Below are 22,385 nucleotides of genomic sequence, written 5' to 3' on the forward strand. Positions count from 1 at the left end.
TTAGGATTATATATAAAAAATAAAAATATAGTTGAAAATGCCCCTATAGCTCAGTGGTAGAGCGCCAGTCTTGTAAACTGGAGGTCTGTAGTTCGATCCTGCATGGGGGCAACCAATTTTCGAACATTATTTTTTTGGGAATTACTTAAATGGATGATGCATAGACTTGTGGGTTTCAATTTGAGTGAGCTCGGGTTCGGTTAATAAAAGGGTTTTAAAATAATATTATCCCGAAAACTATAAACCCGAACGAGTCAGACCACTCTAATCTATTTTTTTTTATTGTGTAATATTATTCTTTACCAAAGTAATTAAATAAAATTCAAAACATATAATATAATAATATTTTAATTTAAATACATAATAACAAACTGATAATTATGTTTTATGGATTTAATATTATAATTATGTTTTAACAATCAAAATTGTTGTACTTAATTTTTTTTATAAATTTAATTATATAAATAAATGTAACAGAAATATCTAATTTTTATTCTCAAATTTCAATATGTTTCATACATTAGCCCAAGCTCTAGCAGGGATGAACAAATTTTTCAAATTTTTTTTTACGAATTAGCAAAAGATTGCACAAATATTTGATTTAAGTCAAAAACTTATGTGAGACGGTCTCACGAGTCATATTTTGTGAGACGGATCTCTTATTTGGGTCATCCATGAAAAATTATTAATTTTTATGTTAAAAATATTATATTTTATTGTGAATATCGGTGGAGTTGACTCGTCTCACATATAAAGATTCGTGAGACCGTCTCACAAGAGACCTATTCATACAATATTTGTTTTATTTATAATATGTTTTTGTTTAATCAAATATTTGTAATTATTTCATAGAATAAGGATTAGTTTATAATTTAAATAAAAATAGAGGTAATATGGTAATTATAAAAATTAATAGAGCAATATGTGTGTGTGTGTGTGTATTCACTTAATATTAATTAGTTTATCTATTACTATATTAAAGTTTAGACATGAATTGGTCCGTGGTATGACGGATTAATATTAGGTGGATGTTAAGTTTTAATTTAAAAATATATGTAACAAGTCTTGGAATTTTAAGTCAATGAAAGGGGTTTCTAATTTTCCCATGTAACAAGTCTTGGAATTTTCCTACGGAACAAGACATAGAATTTTCCAATATTCTCAGGCAATAAATTATCATTGCTTAGATAACCAGAATGTAAAACTACTTTTATTTATTTAATCAATTAAATATAGGATCGTAGTTTGTATAATTGTAGTATTTGAGCTAAATTTAACTCAGAATAGCATATATTTGGAAAAATAGTTATTTTAGTCTTGTAAGTTGTTGTGTTTTAGACTTACTGAGTATGTCTTTTGTGAGACGGTCTAACGAATCTTTATCTGTGAGATGAGTCAATCATATCGATATTCACAATAAAAAGTAATAATCTTATCATAAAAAGTAATATTTTTTCATGGATGACCCAATAAGAGATCTGTCTCACCAAATACGACCCGTGACACCGTCTCACACAAGTTTTTGTCAGAGTTATTTTAGTTTTGTAAGCTGACATGTTTACGTGACGATAATAAAACCTATATTATACATATTAAAATTTACCTGAACAAAAATTAAAAAAAACGACAAGATTTTTTCCTCACATTTTTAAAATATGGGGTGTCATTTTTTGGTTTATTATGTCACTTTGTTATTGCTTAGATGAATTTCAGTATGTACAATATATAGTTTATTCGAGTCATATAAGTCACGCACAAAAAAATCGATGTCAAATAAACAATACACGATGTGTTAATATGAAAACCAAAGTTTGACAAATTACAAAACTCAAATCGAAAATATATATTTTTTTCCATCGTATATTTAGCCCTCTCTAAACGGCCACATAACATGTTTGAAGATTTATGAAATTTTCAACTTAAGCTTGATTATTGATGTAATTTTGTGTAAAAGAAGCATCACTGGCATTGTTTTTTCTAACATTCTATTGGAACAAGAAACTCTTTATGGTACAAAGTAACAAAAGACAAAGTGCCTGTCTTTTTATTACACAATCCAACAATTCAATTCTGAAACATCTAAGCTTACAGACGGCAATTCCTAACTTACGGCCTTGCTACCTGTACATATTTTTGCTTCTTAATTATATTGTTTTGTTTGATAACAATTCGGCAACATTCCAAGTTTTTCTTTTTCCGTTAATATATACATCATTTGGAAATTTCAGCAGTAAAGAGTGAGTTGGCTAAGCCAACAAATAAGAGTACTCAGGAGTGATTTTCTTGATTTTTTTTTTAAAAAAAAAAGATGGCAAAATTTGCTCGTAAAGACACGAACCGGAGCCTCGAGTGCTTGCTAGACTTGGATAAAACCTCACAGGGGGGAAACAAAAACGTCGTAAAGCAGCCTACTCGAAAGCTCATACCGGGACATGGCCTTGAGTTCAAGAACTTGTCTTACTCCGTCACGAAGAAAATAAAGAAAGATGGTGTTTGGATTGCAAAAGAAGCTTATCTTCTAAATGACATTTCGGGGCAGGCAATCAGAGGTGAAATCTTAGCTATCTTAGGGCCAAGTGGAGCTGGAAAATCAACGCTACTTGATGCTTTAGCCGGCCGTATTGCTCAGGGAAGTCTTGAAGGATCTGTCAGGATAGATGGTAAACAGGTAAGTTTATTAACGAATATTTCTCCGAATGTTGAAAAGAATGAGCTACGGACGAATTTCAGGTCCATTTAAAATTCAGAAAGAATGATCCATTTTGCAGGTGACAACTAGCTATATGAAGATGATTTCTTCTTATACCATGCAAGATGATCAACTCTTTCCCATGCTGACGGTTTTCGAGACATTCATGTTTGCAGCGGAAGTGAGGCTTCCACCTTCGATATCCACTAATGAAAAGAAGAAACGTGTTGTCGAGCTGCTCGATCAACTCGGTTTGACAGTAAATCTTTCACCGTCTTCTGTTCATCCCAGTCTTTACTTTCTTTCCATGTTTTGTGAAAAAATACCTTCTTTCAGAGTGTATGTCATACGTACATCGGCAACGATGCTACTCGAGGGGTCTCTGGTGGAGAGAAGAGGAGGGTGTCAATTGGTATCGACATAATCCACAAACCACCACTGCTGTTTCTTGATGAGCCAACCTCAGGTCTCGATTCTACAAGTGCTTTTAGTGTAATCGAAAAGGTAAGGGACATCGCCCGAGGGGGAAGCATGGTTCTTTTGACTATCCATCAACCTTCTTCCCGGATCCAAATGCTCCTGGACCGTATCACTGTCCTTGCAAAGTATGTATTAATTACTACGGGTTGTTTTGTATCATCCAAGATTTTGCAAATATTTATAACGAATTTGACTACAGGGGTAGACTGATGTATACAGGAAGTCCAACTGCTCTGTCTTCATACCTTTCTGGATTTTCGAGGCCTGTTCCGGATGGTGAGAACAGCCTAGAATACCTCCTCGATGTTATCAAAGAGTACGATGAATCGACAATTGGACTCGATCCACTCATTCTCTATCAACGTGATGGCATCAAACCAGATGAAGTTGCAAAAACTCCTATTCAAAAACCACCAAAAAGGCCTAAACTCCCCCTCACACCCCATGTGAGGAGCCCCTGGAGTAAGCACTTGAGCCTACATAGCAGCCAGTTTTCGAGTGGAAACATGACACCTCAAGCAAACTCTGCAAAATTCAATTACACTGATGATGATGATGAATTTGACAATTCCCTTGAAAGAAGCAGCAAGAATTTTCGTACGCCAATGAGCATTCATAGCGGAGCTGGCAATCCTCGGTTAGCTTCTCATTTCTATAAAGACTTCCCAGTTTGGCTCTACCAGGGTGTTAGGTACACACCACAACGTCCCCCAACCTGGACTCCAGCACGAACCCCACGACAAACTCCAGCAATGACACCGATGTCCAGTTCAAGAAGTTATATTTCCAATCATCATCGTACTAAAACAAAGGCCCCAGTGGCCACCACCCAAGGACCTAATTCACTTCCCATTTCTTATGAAGAACTTTACATTGCAGAGGAGGTTCTTGACGAACCGGAGAACATGCAGAAATTTGCCAACCCTTGGCTCCGGGAGGTTATGGTCCTTTCCTGGCGTACTGCACTCAATGTGATTCGAACCCCGGAGCTTTTCCTATCAAGAGAGATAGTCTTGACCGTAATGGCTCTGGTTCTATCGTCCCTCTTCAAGAATCTCCACCACTACGACTTCGAAACAATAAAACGTCTCCTGAATTTCTACATCTTCTCCATCTGCCTCGTCTTTTTTTCTTCCAATGATGCTGTCCCAACTTTCATCCAAGAAAGATTCATCTTCATCCGAGAAACGTCCCATAACTCGTACCGTGCTTCATCTTATGTCATCTCATCCCTCATCGTCTACCTCCCGTTTTTCGCAATCCAAGGCTTCACATTTGCAGGGATAACTCGATTCATACTACGTCTCCGAAGTAGTATAATCTACTTTTGGTTAATTCTCTATGCTTCTCTAATAACCACCAATGCTTACGTGATGCTGGTGAGTGCACTGGTTCCAAGTTACATCACTGGTTATGCAGTAGTGATAGCTACAACAGCTCTCTTCTTCTTAACTTGTGGATTTTTCTTGAAACCATCCCAAATTCCGAAATATTGGCAATGGCTGCATTATATCTCCGCAATCAAATACCCTTTTGAAGCATTGTTGATAAATGAATTCAAGGGCTCGAATTGTTACAAGGGTAACGAGCAGGAGTTGTCGCCCGGTCCCTTGGGAGATCTGAAGATCAGCGGATTGCATAACACAACATCGGAAACACTGCAAGAAGACTGCAAATTGATTGGTGAAGATGTGTTGTTCACAATGGATATCCACAAGATTGAGAGTATATGGATTGACATAGGCATCTTGTTGGCTTGGGGACTTCTTTATAGACTCTTTTTCTATGTGGTTCTTAGATTTTATTCCAAGAATCAGAGACAATGAAGTTCGAATATGTAAAATATTGATATAAATAATGAATAAAATAATTTTACGAATCTCCATTCCTTATCCAACAATTTTCTCTACTTTCCCATGTTAACATGGTAGAGCTTGGCTCTTAAGTTTTTTATATGAATTTGACAATCTTTTGGTTTCCTTCTAATTTAAATTTTACTCCATTTATGATCCAACATAAAAGGCAATCTTCATTTGTAGCAGGGGCGGGCAAAAACTGAATCTAACAGAACAAATCAATCACCTATGGATTGGTTTTTTTATTAAAAGAAAAAATTGTTATATATATTAAAAAAATTATTATTTCAAATAAAGTGAAACATTTTGAGAATATAAATTTCTTATTCTAAAAATATCATGTAATTTTTGTACATTATATTGTTAAATGCTTTTAATATTTATATCATCTTGATATTTGTTAATATGTGATGAATTTAATTATTTTATTTGACTAAAAATCAAAATGAAAAATCGTTTGTCAAAAGACAAAAACTTGTGTGAGACGGTCTCACGAGTCATATTTGTGAGACGGATCTCTTATTTGGGTCATCCATGAAAAAATATTACTTTTTATGTTAAAAGTATTACTTTTTATTGAAAATATCGTTAGTGTTGACCCGTCTCATAGATAAAAATTTGTGAGACCGTCTCACAAAAGACCTACTCTTGTAAAAATTAGCCAACCCGTAAACCTATGCTTAATTTGATTTCTAATTTTTAATGATTTTATTTGCTACTTAATAAAACTAATAAACTTGATTTGATTCGAATTTTTTATAACCGAACATGTAAGGACCTCATATCGTATTATCGTCAATCATATTTTGATTCTCAATAATTCAAGAAATTGTCATATTATTGAGTGTATGAAGTAATATTGACAATCAAGTGAGAAAATTTGTTGTGATAATGAAATATTGTAGTAGTAATTGATTTGTGTTTGAAAGGTGTATCTAACCATAATAGAAAAGTGACATATGTTATGGTTTTTAGTATTATTATCTGAGTATTATTTCAAATGAGAAGAAACTAAGTTCATTAAAAATCTAATACATAGTACTAAAACTTTTATGTTTCGAGTTTTGCCCAAATCCATTTGGAAATAGAGGAAAAATCACCTCGAAATGTGTCGTGTGCATTGAAGTTCCTGCACCCATATTTCAAGAGAATGCGCGTAACCTTCGTGTCTGAGGTCCAAATTAAGTGAGGTAAGCGACAAATAAAATCCAAGACATTCCATGTTGACATTTTTACTAATTCGAAATATAAAATAGTGTTTCAGACACAAAAAATCGGACACGTGCTCAGGAAGTGGTGCACCTGCACTCGAAGCAATCTCAACCCACTTCCGGACAGAACTAGGCGCGCGGCTGCTGCAGATATCACGCACCGCCTTAGCTGCACACGATATAAAGTAGATAATAATGAGTTTTTCTCTGCATTCTTCTCATTTCCGCTGAAGCTTCGGGAGAAAAACAACGAAATCAAGTTTTATTATGCGAATCTACCTCGAAATGTTGTTGAAATTCAAACAAATTATATATTCGGAATCCTCGTGTTGAGAGCGTTATTTTAAGGTAATTTTCTTCTCGATTCAGAATTTTTATTTATTGAATTGCTGGAGTACCATGTATTAGAATTCGAAATCAATATATGCGATGTAATAGCCGACAAGAAACTAACTTTCAAAGTCGGATTTAAATTATGTTATGATTTCAATTTTATATGAATTTTCAAAGTTTCAAAATAATTTTGAAACTTGAAATTTTTATTGTAAATGATTGGATGTATAATAATGATGGTAGAATAACGAGTTATTAGTATTTATAATGCAATATAATTATCATAATAATAAAAAGGTTAAATTAAATAGCATAGAATGTATGGATATATTCAAATATGCAATTAGTATTGTATTTGAATGAATTTATTGATTGAAATAAATCTTTTGATTACGTACATAGATTTTTTGTATTGAAATCCTACAGCTACATTGAATTGGAAATGAAGAATTGAGGTATGTTGCGACCGAGTAAGATATGACAGTGTCTATGTCATAAGATATAAGATTGATTGATTTGAATGAAAATATGTGTCTATATGTCTTATTTGTTGAGTTGTTATGGCATACACGACATTCATGATTGATAGATCGATGTATAAAATAAATATTTTGTTAATACGCACTATTTTATTCATACATCGTTACATGACATGCACGTTGAGTTATGATCTTTGGATACCTTTATATCATTATATTTTGATTCTGAGGTTTCGAATACGATATTATGTTTGGTATTATGTGGCCCATGAAAACATAGTCATCTGTGGCACCTATGATTGATTGATTGAGATTTGGGATTTGATAACCTTTGTCGACGCTATCATACAGATCAACCCTTATACTTGACTGAGGTCGGTGTGTCAGCTCGAACATTGATTTGATAGCAATTCGATTGATTTCGATACATGCTCATTGGATGGACATTTGATCTAAAATCTCCAATACATGCATGCATTGCATATCATATATCATTGTATAGATATATGTTATATATATTATAGTTGTTGCATACGGAGCGTTTGCTCACCCCCAAAGGATGTTGTTGTTGTCTTTGTGTGTGGACAATGACAGGTACTCCAGGTTATCAGGAGACCAGATAAGGTACTTTTGGAAGAAGTCACATCTGATTTGAGGTTGAATGATCTATCTCAGTGTATATATGTATCTATATACCGGGACATGTCCTGAAGATATGAGTTGTTTGTATATAGTTGATTTCAGTCATATGTTGGCTTATTTTATGATGTCATGGCTTATTTTATGATGTCATGTGTTTAGACGCGACTTTATTATATATTATTTTTAATATTATAATTATAGTTGACATATTTTGAGCTCATTATAAAAAAAATATTTACTCATTTTTCGTTATAATTAATTAATTCTAATCAAACCACGTTGTAATAATGATTAAAAGTTAAGGGCCCCGAAGAACCAATCAGCATTGTATGATCCTCATTCTGACCAATTTACTAATATTTCTTTAGAATCCGAAATACAAAATTTTGGTTGAACTTGGTTTTAATAATGAAATTATTGAATGATTTGTAAAAGGTAATAAAAAATGTAGATAAAAAAACTTTATATATATAATAAAATAATATAATGTTTGTAACGATTTATGTGGATGTGATAAATTAAAAACAAAAAAAATATGATTTACGAGTCAATTTTGTGAGACAGATATTCTATTTTTTGTACCACTGAAAAAATATTATTTTATATACCAAAACTAGTACTTTTTATTGTAAATATAGACATGGTTGACTTGTTTCAAAAATAAGGATATGTGAGACCGTCTCACAAGAAAGCTACTATAAATCTAAAATATTTCCACATTATGCCAAATTACCCTTTCAATATCCACCATTACAGATCTCTAACCAACATTTACTCCGTTCAGTTTTTTTCATTTTTGGGCAAGACGGGATATTTTTGGAATAAAATGATTTTTTTTAAATTTAGATTCTTAGACCTTGGATATAAATATGGGTGTGCAACCGGTACGAACCAAACAATCGAATTCAAACAATCGAACCTATCGATTTTAACTCTTAAAATCGATTAAACCGAATTGATATTTAAAAAAATAAAATCCTCATCTAATTTTATCAAATTCAAACACTCAAATAAAAATAAAATAAAATATTTATAATGATTTAACACTTAATGGTCAAATACTTTTTTAATATGTTTAAATCTCAATAAAAAATATAAAAATAAAAATTGAAAAATGTCCGACTCAACAATAAACATATACATATATATATACATATATATATATATATATATATATATAATATCAGTTCAAACCAATAACCAAATCATTTAAACTGATATTTTCAACAAAAAAAAAAAAAAAGATTTTGTCGATTCTCTCGGTTTAACCAAGACTTTGCACACCCTTGATATAATTGAGTTTAATTGACCACATTTAATACCACCTGGCCATAGGTTGATCGAAAGAATGAGTAAAAAAATAACCAAACATGAACTTAGTCCCAGAAAAATCTGTTATCCCACCTTATCCACCATACCAAACAAAGCCTAATATCAAAATAATCAAATCGACATAGGCTTTGTTCCGTATCGAATGGTAGCGTATTCATCAAATTGTTAAACAAATATAAGAAAGCAAACATAAACCCAAGCTCCATCAACACAAAATCAACCAAACATAACATAGCCCATTTAGTCACAATATCAATATAGTGAAGCACCCTGCATGAAAACATAATATAAGCAAACAGAGGTCAGCACACACGAGCTTCGACATAACCAATTTGTCATCCACACAGCAGAGTATTCAATTCACACAACACAATAAAATCATATCCAACGAAACAATCTTGTATAGGTCCGCCAAGCCTATCAACAATAGAACATGACCCTTTTCACATTCTCTCTAAGCTGTGGCAGAGGTCTCACTGCAACATTGCCCCCGGGAACCCTTGTACTCCTTGCACCACCACCACGACTAGCGGCCATACCACTAGTCATAGAGCCGCTGTCAGATGTTTCTGGCTCCATGTAGAAACGAGCCCGAAAAGCAGCAAGATGTGCATAGTATGCAGGAGGCACTGCCAGAGACGTGAACTTTCTTTAGCATTTCTTTAGCATCAAGCAAAGATTCAAACAAACCAACATGCAATGTAGTGCTAAGGAAACACAAGATCTAAGAGGGAGGGAGGGAGGGTGAAGAACGTACCAATTGAAACAGAGCGTGTGCATCTTGCATATCTGTGAAAATATATATATATATATATAAGTAAAAAACGTCTAACCACGACTCAAAATATAGGTAGTGAATCTAGTGATGATCACGTACGTATAACAAAGGTTATTAGTGAGAGACTGAAGACCATCAGCAGTAAACTTGTTTTCATCCCACAGCACGTGGTAATGAGCCGGGCGACTAGTACCCTGCAAGTAGAACAATTGCATAAATAATGCATAACAGAGGCAATAACTTCTAAATTAAATGGAGGTGTGAAAATACCTGTATCCCGGCATGGCTGCAGAGGTAGAAATCAAACTCGGTGGGGTGGCAGATCTTTGAGTCAACAACAGTGCCTGTGCGAATCAAATACACAATTCAACTAAGAAAACAACCCCTTTCAATAGTCAATCAAAAATAAAATTTACAAACGTCAAATCATGTTAACATTCTATACCAGGGAGTATGTTTCCACTCCTATCAACTGCCCGTCTGTCATTGTGGTTATTGGCAAACAACCTGGTATGGTGTCGCTTCTGGACCACAACAAAGGTGACCGTTGGTTGATAGTTAGGCTCCAACGATGCACATGCCTGAATAAGCCCAAAACAAAGTAACATATCATATTGAATTCACAAAACATATAAGCTCCAAAGTAATACCTAAACACCAAAGAAATCGCTAACCTTGCGGATCGCATCAAGTTCATGAAGCAAGACTTGATAGAACTGCCCTTCGCTGACACCGTCCCTGTGACAAGACAACCATATAAGAGAAGCAATGATAGAGGAAACAAATAAGACAGAGATCTTATCATCCTCTGAAATGGATATTTTCCCCTTACCTATAGAAAATGATCCGCTGTGGTTTCTGTCCAGTTGCTTTACGGAATGATATCAGTAGTTCCCTAGATCACATACAGGCAGGCCCACAAATAATCAGTATCAGAATAAAAGATAGAAAAATTCACAAGGGAACGACAGAAGTCATACCTGATCATGCCACCATGCATAACCCCTTTGGCAGGATCCTGCCAGGTTTTATACAAATCCTGAATAAGCTCTTGCCTATGTGCTTGCGCACAAACCAAACCAGCATATTTGGTGACTTCTGGCCAATCCTGGGAAGCAACAACCTGAAAAGAAGTTCCAGTAAACATATATTGCTTAACAAGTCATATCTCCAAATAGAGCTACAAATAATAATCTCAAATCAAGAATAGGGTGTCTAACAGCAGCAATTGATGGGCTAGAATCCTCTCCTGGATGGGGATGAGTAACGTCGGCGCCAAATATGATTGTAGGACGATCACTGACAAGGGGTATACGTCTAGAAATTGCGTCAAGCAATACAGTGTTTCTCCCGCCAACCTTGACATTTATCTTCAGAGACACATTGGCAAGGTATTGTTTACTCATCTTGTAGACATGTTTCTGCAAACAGCATTGAGAAACAATACCAAGTTCTGTTTCGCATATCCGCTTCAGGTCACCTGGAGAAAAATAAAAATCAAGCAAAAGCCCAGTTACATAATACTTCCTGAAAAAAATTGGGGCTTACGAGTTTTGAGACTTGTAACCTCTTACCATAAAGAGAACCATTATTGTCTGGCAATATAACAATTAGCAAGTCAAGCTCCTTCCCATGGGGAAGCAGTTTTGTCATGACATCATGAAACCTAGTTTTTAAAACTCTTTCCACCTGATCAGGACGACTAGTAATAACTGGCAAGACTGGTTCAGGATTGAAAACCTTCAACACAAAATATTATGTTACACAGGTTTCAACTATACAATGGACAACAATGTCATAGGATCCATCTTTACCATTCCAGAAACGCTGCACATTTGAGCAAGCTCGTGACAGAAACTATGAGCCATTGTGTCTTTTATACCGCGTGCAAAGTTAATACCAATCCAATTGTTAACAGTGGCACCATTCACCATTCTCTGCACAAAGCAAAACAGTTGCCAAGTGTGACTCGATCAAAACACAATATGAACAAATTCTTTGATGAAATACATGTCCGGTCAAAAAACGGGATTACCACGGGCAAAGATGATAGACATGCAACATAAACTATATTGTACAAAATAAACCACTGTAACCATCATTATACAGGCCAAAAGCACATATCCCAGCTTTAATTGTTTTAAGACCAGAAAGAAAAAGAATATCTTACTCTTAACATTTGGAAGACGATTTTTTGGGAGATCGCCCTTGCAAATTTGTGCAATGTGCAAATTTTACGTAATGCATTACATTTTGCATTCCTCGAGAAAATGTTCAGGATTTAAAATGTTGATCAAGATAATATAGCCGAAATAAAATTTAACATCAACAATCTAATTAGACACGAAAAAATACTATACATATTTTCTTTTTTCCTCAATTGGGAGGATGCCTTCCTGATACATTAACTGGTAAATCTTGCTTAGTTTCATTCTACAAACATTACACTTCCAGAAAACGATTTTTTTAGTGTAAGAAGATTGGCTAACATGAATCATGGCTAAAATAAAATTTTAAGACATAAAAATATGAGCTAATTTTGAAACTTTTACAGGAACGCTAGATCTCGTCAAGAACTCTTGTAAACTTTAATGTGGCGTGCAAAAATTCACATAGGATAAATCTATTCTAAACCAAACACTTAGGTCCTAGTTCTGTCCCTGATTTTTGGCCAGCAATTACCTTATTCATCATGTTCCACTGCCCAACCTCAGGCAGACAATCCTTCTCCCGACCCGAATCATGATATTTGAGCTGTAAAAGTGACAAAGCAAATACATGATACCAACAGCCAAAAAAAATAAAAAAAAAAACAAGCTTAAAATATTTTACTAACCCGGGGAGCAGGCAAAACACGAGCTTCAACCTGAGCCGGCTTTTCACTTATTTTAATCCCAAACTCCTTAGCATAAGGGTCTTCAGCATATGCATTATGACGTACAGTCTGACAGAAAACGAAAAAAAGGGGTACAATTACATGCAAGAATTATTAACAGCAAAATTGAAAAACTAATATAGGCAATATTACAAAGATAAATATAAAACAGGAAGTGCCAAAGTTCCTCGCTTTCATGTCAAATTATTCAAAAACCAAAATTGCGTCATCAATAAATAAAAGGGGGGAGGAAAAAATTCAACATGCACAATAGGTACAACATAATACCAAAAAACAACCTGAAGTATGTCAGACTCCCTCTCCTGGGGACGTTGGCATGTCACTTTGAGCAGTGCAGTAATCTGTCTCTCATTCAACCTCTTAGAATATCGCTGGCCTTCTACAATCTTACACACCTGGTCAATCAACAATTGTAGTACTCCGATGAAATGATATAACTAAAGAAATCGGCTAATCGAAAGGGACAGTAATCTAACCTCCATTGGCAAATAATTAGGCCTCTGAGTATTTCCAACTTGTAGACAAGGCCACTGAGTATGCTGAATGACAAATCCATAAGTCTCTTGAAAGTATTGAACCACGGATTTCAGCGTACCATTTTCATCAACCGGAAATCTAATACAACCAAAGTCATAGTTCAAACAAAATCCAATAAGATAACACAAAGCAAGAACCAAAGTCATACGAAGGTAGCATCGAGTATCATACAAAACAACACCTCCGATATATGAGGAACTCATAAAACACTTTCAAGACCGGATCCAAATAGCATCGTAAGCCATAACTCATAAGCTAAAGGCTAGACAAAACTAATAAACACAAAAGTTCAAAAATAGACTGGCTGCAGCCCAGAGCAGAGATTCAAATATTTAAAATTCAAAAAGTTACACGTTCAAATAAGATCCTTACGTTAGTTCCCGTGTTGCTTGCGATGTCAACCCAGAGATGCGGTACTTCCTGCGCATATTTCCTCGATGAGTGACTTCCACCTTTACTCCTCTTAGTGCTTTCTTTATCTGTAACAATTATTGATAACACATAGGCCACAGTAAGATTTACACCACCCCATGAAACATGAACAAGATTTTAAAGACCCAAGTTGGTTCTTGAGAGTGGTGAGGTGTTATTAAAGAAAATAATAATAAACATGTAAATTGGAATATGAACCAAATTGTTGCTGATCCATGGCAGTCAAAATCATTAACCACAGGTCAAGCACTCTGTATTTAGGTATTACCGCAAAAATTCATGGATTCGAAGAAAGAAGATGGCATGAGCATAAACTTCAAGTGGGAAAATATTAAAATGGAAAAAGAGAATTCCACCTTTAATAACGGGATACATATGGTGGATTAATCCATGACTCTATGATCTAGCCGTGTTGAGGTTAGGTATCGTAATTCAGTTAATTTGTTTTCCCGCAAGAATGTTTCGAAGGCTGCCATATCTCGTACGTGGATTTTAATTTTAAAGTTATAAGTGAACTTAATTTCTTAATCTTATGATTAAAACAGAGGGGGGGTATCAACACCAAAGCTGCAAAGATGTTAGGGTAATATACAACCAAGTAGCAAAAGGAGGTGCACGAGAAAACCTTCACACGGTCAGAGTCAGACAATGGTCTAGCATAAACGTCCATGTTCAGAAGCTGGGCGACAAAATCTATCACTGGTAGTGGTTCAATAAAAGCAGTTGATGACATATCTGCGCAATCAAAGGAAATCTTTGTAGTTAATAAAGACATTTTAAGGTATGAGAATTTAAAAGTCATGCACTAAAAATAAATTTGATTTGAGCAGGATAAATCATTGTTAAATATATTAGACTCGGTCTTGCCAAAAACAATTGAAAAGGTACAATTTCTCATACCAAATAATAAACTTGCTCACCTATATTAAGTGACAGTCCCATCTGAGTGGGACGAATACTTTGGTAGAAACCACGCCAGCTTTCTAGCCCTTCACCCAAAGGTTGCCTTCTGCCTAAATCAGGGGAATAGAAAGATCGGCCTACAGGAGAATACCTACAATTCAAAGCAATATCAGCACAATGGAATAATAAAAAGTAAAAATTATTAAATGAATTATTATGATAGAAAAGAACTTTAAAAAATACCGAGAGGTGGGCAGTTCCCGAAGAACAATATCCAGAACCTGAAGAGCTTCTTGAGGTGCATCGGCTTGCCTTCCCTGTAAAAACATGCCTAAATGATGCAAGTCGGCGCGTGCAGCAAACTTGATCACCACGGTAAACAACCTTTCTCGCCTTCAACAATATTAACAAGAGGACTATTAAACAAAGGTTTTAAAGGACAAAAGGTTGCATGCAAAAAACGTCGGCCACATCTACTCAAATCAAGTGAAAATGAAAAAACCTGGCACTGCCTGGACCATCGCCTTCATCAGCGAGGGTGATTTTGAACTCCTTCGAAGTAAAAGGAAGAGGCCCAGCAGTGTAAAGACTCTTTCTTCCATCATATGCGGGAAGTCTCTTTCCTAGGTGAGATTCCCGATACAGCTTCACCAACTGCTCCATCACAGCAAGATTAAAACCACGGGAAGTGACTTCAGGTGAAATTGACACCTATGACAGGAAAATAAATACTTACATAGGGAAATAGATTGAAGTACAAACAACTCACATATCCAAAAGGAGAACAAAAAAATCAAGTAGCTGGTGGCTTAATTCAAAAAACTCACATCATATTGGTGAAGGTCTTTATCTGGAAGCTCAGCGAAGAAGTGGTTAGCCTTCACAATACACTTGAAACCATAACTACCCTTGCCTGGCCTCAGGGGGAACCTCATGGCCTTGCTTGAAGCTGGCTGCATTTCTTGGCTTGTAGGATGTTCAGACTGGACAGAAAGAGACTGAAATTGCCCGGGGAGTTCCAAAGTAGTCGGATCAGGTGACTCAGAAGAGGAGCTAGCACCTCCAGGGGTCGGCATTCCATATGGAATAGGCTCAGAAATCATTGGGGCTTGATATGGAGAATGGGTAGCTTGGTGCAGCTCGGGAGCTGGTGGACTAGATGGCTCACCCACGGAAGGTGCCCCAGAACCACGACCCGCTATATATCCACCGCGGCTTTGAGACTGTGACCCTTCTCGTTGATATTGCTGATCACCCCGACCCTGCTGATATTCGGGAGGCCCACCATGATACTGCTGCTGTGGAGGCATTCTGCTACCTCGACCACCATAACCTCCTCGCGGTTGAACAAAGCCTCTTCCTCCTCCCTGATATCCTCCTTGCTGCTGTGCTGGTGGTCGTTGGACTGCACCCCGTCCTTCACCAGATTCCCGAGGCTCGGAGGTCTCACCCGCCCCAGGAAGGTCAGTTCGCCTCTTTCTCACCATGGTAGCAACCGCCTAAACGGAAATTGTTGAGATGAGAATTGTTTAATAATAACTAAAAGAAAACAAGTGAGAAGCAAACAAAATGAAGGAATTATGACCCAAAATTAACAATAGCAAGCTCACAAACACAGATTAAACAAAAGTCACAATCAAAACAGGCCTTAAATCCAACAAAAAACAACTTCGAAGCTACATTAAACTGCTTAAAATATAAGGAATGGCCTTCATTCTAATTTGGACCCAATAACAGAATAGCGTGAGTAAAAATGTTAGAAGTGTATCTTCATTCAAGTATTTGATTACTCCACACCAGAAAATCCATACAAGACTGCCGTTGTCGGTCATAAGAAGGCAACAAAGTAGAAAACGTTTGTTAGAACGGTTCCAAAATTATATCTCCATGACATGAAAATAGTAACTCGAGACTAAAACTAACAAGCGTTTTAAAACCATATTTAATCAAATTGAAACCGCAGCCACAGAGGTAAGCATCAACTCAGTGAATAAATCGGACGTTCTTCTTACAACTGTGGACAGGTGATTTGATTTAGTTGACACTTAACTACGGTTACTCTCGGCACAAATAGGATGTTTTAACAAAAATAAAAAGAAAAATAAAGACAACAGTATTAGTACTTATTATTATTAATTATTAAACGCCTAAATGGGTGAAGAGAATAAACAAATTTAAAAAAAAACACACACCAAGATGCATTCAAAGGGTTGAAAAACACACAAAAAAGACAAAAATCAAACGCAGACATGCCCTTAAAAGTACAGGAGCAATCCAAAACACTAGCAACTGATGCACAAGAACACAGCAAAACATTAAAATCTGTAAAAACCCTAACTCAAGGTCACTTTACCCTAAAGCATGATTAAAACAGATTCCGTAAATTAAAACAAAAAGCCTCAATCAAACGTCAAATAAACCCACGAACAATCATAGAAAAAACACAGTCAATCGGAAAATAAACTCAGATCCCACCAGATCTACTCTCTAAACAACGCAAAACCTAACAACCGGGGAAAAAAATAATCCATCTAAGACGAACAAATCTTCAAAACCACGCATTTTTTTCAACCTCAAATCCGCCTTAGCAACCGCTGAAAACACTCGTGCACGCCAAAATCACTCGGAGAAATACTCCAAACGACCAAGGGACGAACCGTAGACTGACTCAAAACATAAAAAGAGGTGGAGGATGATAATAAAGGACCACGATGGGTACAACACTGACCCTGTTTTGTGAGTAAACAACGAAAATGCCATTCACATGATGCTTTACGTCTGTCCTGTAATGACAACTCAGCCCCTGGCTGTTCGATGGGCCCCAATATGGTTTTTATGTTGTAGGCTCGTTACATCTCAGAGGTTTGGATCTTTAAATATAATTTTATTTTCTAAATAAATTTTTACCTAAAATATGTTGATTTTATTTAATTTTTAAAAAAACGTATCTAAATTCAAATCTAATGAATAATTTGGTATATATGATAGGATAAATATGTGATATATAATATAATGATAAGTTAAGGATAAATAAGATGTAGGATATTATATTTAATATTTGGTATGATTTTAATAACAATGATTAAATTTATATATTAGATTGCATGTAGGACCGAGCGCTTGCCGCTTTACTAAAAGCTATAGCTAGTAGTAATGGTGCAACTCAAATCTTTTAAATCGCACAAGAGCTCAAGCACCACGGTTCGATCGCTCTACCAAGCAGGGACAATTATTGTACCCAACAATCTCCCTCCCAATAATTGAACTCCTTGCAATCAATGAGAATCGAACCCGTGATCTTGGCTCTGATACCAATTGTAGGACCGTGCGCTTGCCGCTTTACTAAAAGCTATAGCTAGTAGTAATGGTGCAACTCAAATCTTTTAAATTGCACAACAGCTCAAGCACCACGGTTCGATCGCTCTACCAAGCAGGGACAATTATTGTACCCAACATTGTTAGAACAAAATTAATTTAAATTTTTAATTTCAAAGTTGTTGCTTGAGTTATTTTCAGAATTTATAAATATTTTTTAAATATTTTCAGAATTAGATTGTCCAAATCTAATTCAATATAAACAAGACAGATTTATGCAATACTTCAAATTTTAAAATATTTTTTTAAAATTCAAAAGCATAAAACTTGTGGTCATTATAATTTTGAAAGTAAAAAAATTATATATATCATAACCTGGAGTAAAAATTATAAGTTTATTAAAATTTTATTAATATTATTTAACATAAAAAGCACTAAATATATTTCATATCAAGTTATGTATTAGATAGAGTTTATGAATTAATTAAAATTAATGTACACTTATTATAATTATATTATATAAAATATTCAATTGTGGAAGATAGATAAAATATTCATTATGAATAGTCAAATTTGATAAATTTAGCTAGATGTCTCTTTTTAAAAAAAACCAAATATTGATATATGGCAAAAATAGGAAAATATCATATTTTTTATTGGAAATAATGATATATATATAGAATATTTTAGATTTTATATATTGAGGGCAATTAAGTCATTTGTGGTGTTTTTTATCATTAAATTAAAATTATCACATCTCATAAAAAAATATTTTATCCTTGTATAAAATTATTTATCGCGGACCCATAATAATATAATGATTATTATTTATCAATCACTCTTTTATCAAGTGGATCAAACTATACGTAAGTATAGATGTACTCCTTCCATCTCAAATATGAAGGTTATATTTTTTTATATATCTCAACTATATCGTTCATTATCTATATTTAGTATTGTTTTTCTCTATTTTTTACAAATCGACCCATATTTATTAAATAAATAAGTTATTTTTAGTAACTTATTTATAATTCTAATGTGTGATGTTATGTGTTTGACTCAGTAAATATTTTATTTACACATACAATTTATTTATTACGAATAAAAACAAAGCAAGACAAGACGTACTCCCATCTGTTTTAACAAAATATATATAATATTTCCAGATGTGTTGCTTCTTGTTAAAAAAGTGTAATTTGAAAATTTATGGAGTAATTAAATTGATATTTGAATTATTAAAAAAAATAAAAATAAAAGTATGTGTTGAAATTAAAAAACAAAAAAAACAAAATAACAAAAGCGTAATATTAGTATCATATAAGGGTAAAATTGGAAGAAAAAATTGGTGTTCTCCTAGATAGTTACTATCATGTGCTCAATCTTAATATAATATATATATATATATATATATATATATATATATATATAATTAACTAAAAATATATGTTTAATTATGTACGTAACACGAAAATCAAGATGTATACTAGTATAATATATGATAAAATCTTAGTAATTTAGTAATACATTACCATCTATCGCATCTTTCAGCAAAAATAATCGATAAGATTATATTTAGATCAAAAGATTTGAGTTGAGTTAAAACCAATGGAGTTCTTAAATTAATTTTATCTAATTGATTTGAAATAAAAATAATTATTTAAAATCCCTTATATTATCCAAACTAATATATCTTCGTCTTTTGCACGAAATATAATTTTTGTAACTAATTATTAGCTTTTGAATAATCACCTTAATTTTTTTATATTATGTAGTCAACGTATTCAATATTTAAATATTATTATAAAAAAATGTGAACATTTTTATATCATTTGAGATAACATTCAAATGATAATAGCAATTTCATACCGTCAAAAATGTTTTTTTTACCATTGCATTCGATATATTAATTGAGTGAAATTGTTATTAATTAAAAATTTTAAAAATCATTGTTATCTATTCTATGAATAAATATTGATTAACATTTTTTATTGTTTTTTGAACATGATAAAAAGTATTAATATTAAAGTTCATATTAAGATGGATAATAATAATAATATCATTTTATGAATAGACAATTTATAAAAAAATCACGATGACATTGTTCATTAAAAAGTTGTAAAAGGTAATATTATGTAAAAAAAAATTGTCTTTTAATTAATATTTTAGAGAGTAATAAAAACTTATTATATAAAAGTAACATAAAACTCAAAAACTTAATCGAATAGAATAAATAGATATTTAAATATTGCTTATATTTTGAATGTACGTCGTAATCAAATTTGAATTTCAGAAGAAAAAATAAACCAGAGAAAACTTCTCATTTAATAACATATTATTTATATTTTTTACTAAACTTTTAATACATCACGCAGATACTTACATGATATAATTATTTTATAACAAATGCATTTTGACGATATTTTACTAAATTTAAAATACAAATCTTTTTTATTCGTATTAGTATCATACGTGTGTGATGCACGATTTATTTTACTCGATTCTGATAATGTTTTTTACTCGTTCAAACAAACTTGATTTAATTCTTCAATAACGAGCTATTGTAGCAAAATGATGAGTAGGTCTCTTGTGAGACGATCTCGCGAATCTTTATTTGTGAGACGGGTCAACCCTACCGATATTCACAATAAAAAGTAATATTCTTAGCATAAAAAGTAATAATTTTTTATGGCTGAATCAAAATAAAAGATCCGTCTCACAAAATACGACATGTGAGATCGTCTCACACAAGTTTTTGTCCTCAATTATTATATCTCAATATAATAAAATTCACGATGATACTATTTACTAAAAGTTGGAAAATATACTAGTAAATAAAATTTTATATTTTAGAGAGTATGCATAATTTAATATTTAAAAGTTACACAAAATTCAAAATCATAATCAAAATTAAAAATTAAATGATGTAACAAATACATATATTTATTTCTATGGAATCATATTTAAATTCGAATAAAAAAAATCGAAATGACTTCAGATTTAATTATGTATTTATTTTTTAATATGTGTTACACTATTATTTCACTTTTTTGGAAATGCATTTTGATGGAATTTTACTAATTTCACACACAACTTTGATTATATATATATATATATATATATATATAGACAAAAACTTGTGTGAGACGTTATCACGGGTCGTATTTTGTGAAACCGATATCTTATTTGGGTCATCCATTAAAAAATATTACTTTTTATTGTGAATATCGGTAGGGTTGACCCGTCTCACAGATAAAAATTCATGAGACCGTTTCACAAGACACACACATATATACATAGCGGGAGAGTCACGAGCTGACACACACACATTTCTCTGCATCAATCATAATCGAACTCATGATCTTTACTTTGATACCAATTTCATGACCGAACGCTCGTCGCTTTACCAAAAGCTATAAGTGATGATAACTGTGCAACTCAAATCTCTTAAACTGCACAACAGCTCAAGCTTCATGATTCGTTTGCTTTATTCATGAGAGAAAATTATTGCACATCAATAGGTAAGGATGATCATTCGTTTTGGGAAAATCAAATTCATTATCACCTCTATGAAATATGATTTTTTAAAATATAAAAACCATCTATGCAACACACTCTTTTGGATTTTCGTGAGTGTGTTAGATGGTATATTTGCTCATGCTATTTCGATGTAGCCAAACTATGACATTTATTTTTCAGTTGAGAGATATAAAACCTGACATTGAAGTGGGAGGCCACCACAATAGGGGAGTTGTAACCGAAAAGAAATTAAATTATTATCATTGTAATTTTCTACCAGTTCAATAATATAACCGTAAGTTGAAATTATTATTTTTTGTAAAAAAAAAAATAGAATAAAAAGAGAATTGCATATCTTTATTCACGTTCAACTCCGCCGTGGCAATACATTCTACGGACTACGGAGGCATGTAAATTGAAATAAAGACGGTGGGATGCTAGCGACCGATTATTTAATGATTTTTAAACTATCTCACTAGTTAGATTAAAATACTGTACTGAATATTTGACTAATGTAGTTTGCAAACTATTGTGTTAACTCGAAAATTTACTTAATATACATAGAAAGATAACGATTAATATTGTCATATACTACATTATCATTAAAAAAACACATAGGGGAAATAATGTTTTATATTATATTATTAAATATCTTTACTGTGTTATTAAGAATTTGGGGAAAAAATGTTTGAACTTTGATTTGTCCATCGTCGAAATTTATATTCGACTTTGATTATTTTTTGTTATGTTTATGTTTAATTCAGTTGTTTGAAGGAATTTTTGATATACGTGTGGGTCTATTTTCTAATTCACTGTATTTTCAATGTATTTTTATTATTGATTTTTGTTCTATCCTTTCTTGCGGTGTTTGGAATGATAATTTAACGACTAAAACTTGTATGAGACAGGTCTCACAGGGTCGTATTTTGTGAGACATATATCTTATTCGGGTCATCAACTAAAAAATATTACTTTTTATACTAAGA

General features: G+C 33.3%; 2 protein-coding genes and 1 non-coding gene across 3 annotated transcripts; 2 read left to right on the top strand and 1 right to left on the bottom strand.

Annotated features, from left to right (window-relative positions):
- The first annotated feature begins 39 nt into the window (after positions 1–39).
- On the top strand, positions 40–111 carry TRNAT-UGU (transfer RNA threonine (anticodon UGU)). Its single transcript has one exon. It is a non-coding gene; the product is annotated as a tRNA-Thr (tRNA).
- Positions 112–2,160: 2,049 nt separating this feature from the next.
- On the top strand, positions 2,161–4,995 carry LOC142519818 (ABC transporter G family member STR-like). Its single transcript, XM_075622841.1, has 4 exons — positions 2,161–2,668; positions 2,769–2,948; positions 3,026–3,294; positions 3,369–4,995. The coding sequence occupies exons 1-4, from the start codon at positions 2,309–2,311 to the stop codon at positions 4,993–4,995; spliced, it is 2,436 nt and encodes an 811-aa protein (XP_075478956.1). The 5' UTR covers positions 2,161–2,308.
- Positions 4,996–9,227: 4,232 nt separating this feature from the next.
- LOC142550805 (protein argonaute 1B-like) lies at positions 9,228–17,255 on the bottom strand. The gene is made up of 22 exons (XM_075659859.1): positions 17,141–17,255; positions 15,396–16,067; positions 15,071–15,279; positions 14,812–14,961; positions 14,586–14,719; positions 14,291–14,400; positions 13,606–13,712; positions 13,173–13,311; positions 12,975–13,091; positions 12,637–12,744; positions 12,483–12,554; positions 11,615–11,737; positions 11,375–11,540; positions 11,021–11,280; positions 10,781–10,923; positions 10,633–10,695; positions 10,475–10,538; positions 10,246–10,381; positions 10,071–10,144; positions 9,900–9,994; positions 9,780–9,811; positions 9,228–9,651 (listed from the first exon to the last, which is right to left on the bottom strand). The coding sequence occupies exons 2-22, from the start codon at positions 16,053–16,055 to the stop codon at positions 9,443–9,445; spliced, it is 3,171 nt and encodes a 1,056-aa protein (XP_075515974.1). The 5' UTR covers positions 16,056–16,067; positions 17,141–17,255; the 3' UTR covers positions 9,228–9,442.
- Positions 17,256–22,385: the final 5,130 nt, after the last annotated feature.

The sequence above is a fragment of the Primulina tabacum genome, chromosome 1 (assembly GCF_025594145.1).
Source record: "Primulina tabacum isolate GXHZ01 chromosome 1, ASM2559414v2, whole genome shotgun sequence".
NCBI lineage: Eukaryota > Viridiplantae > Streptophyta > Magnoliopsida > Lamiales > Gesneriaceae > Primulina > Primulina tabacum.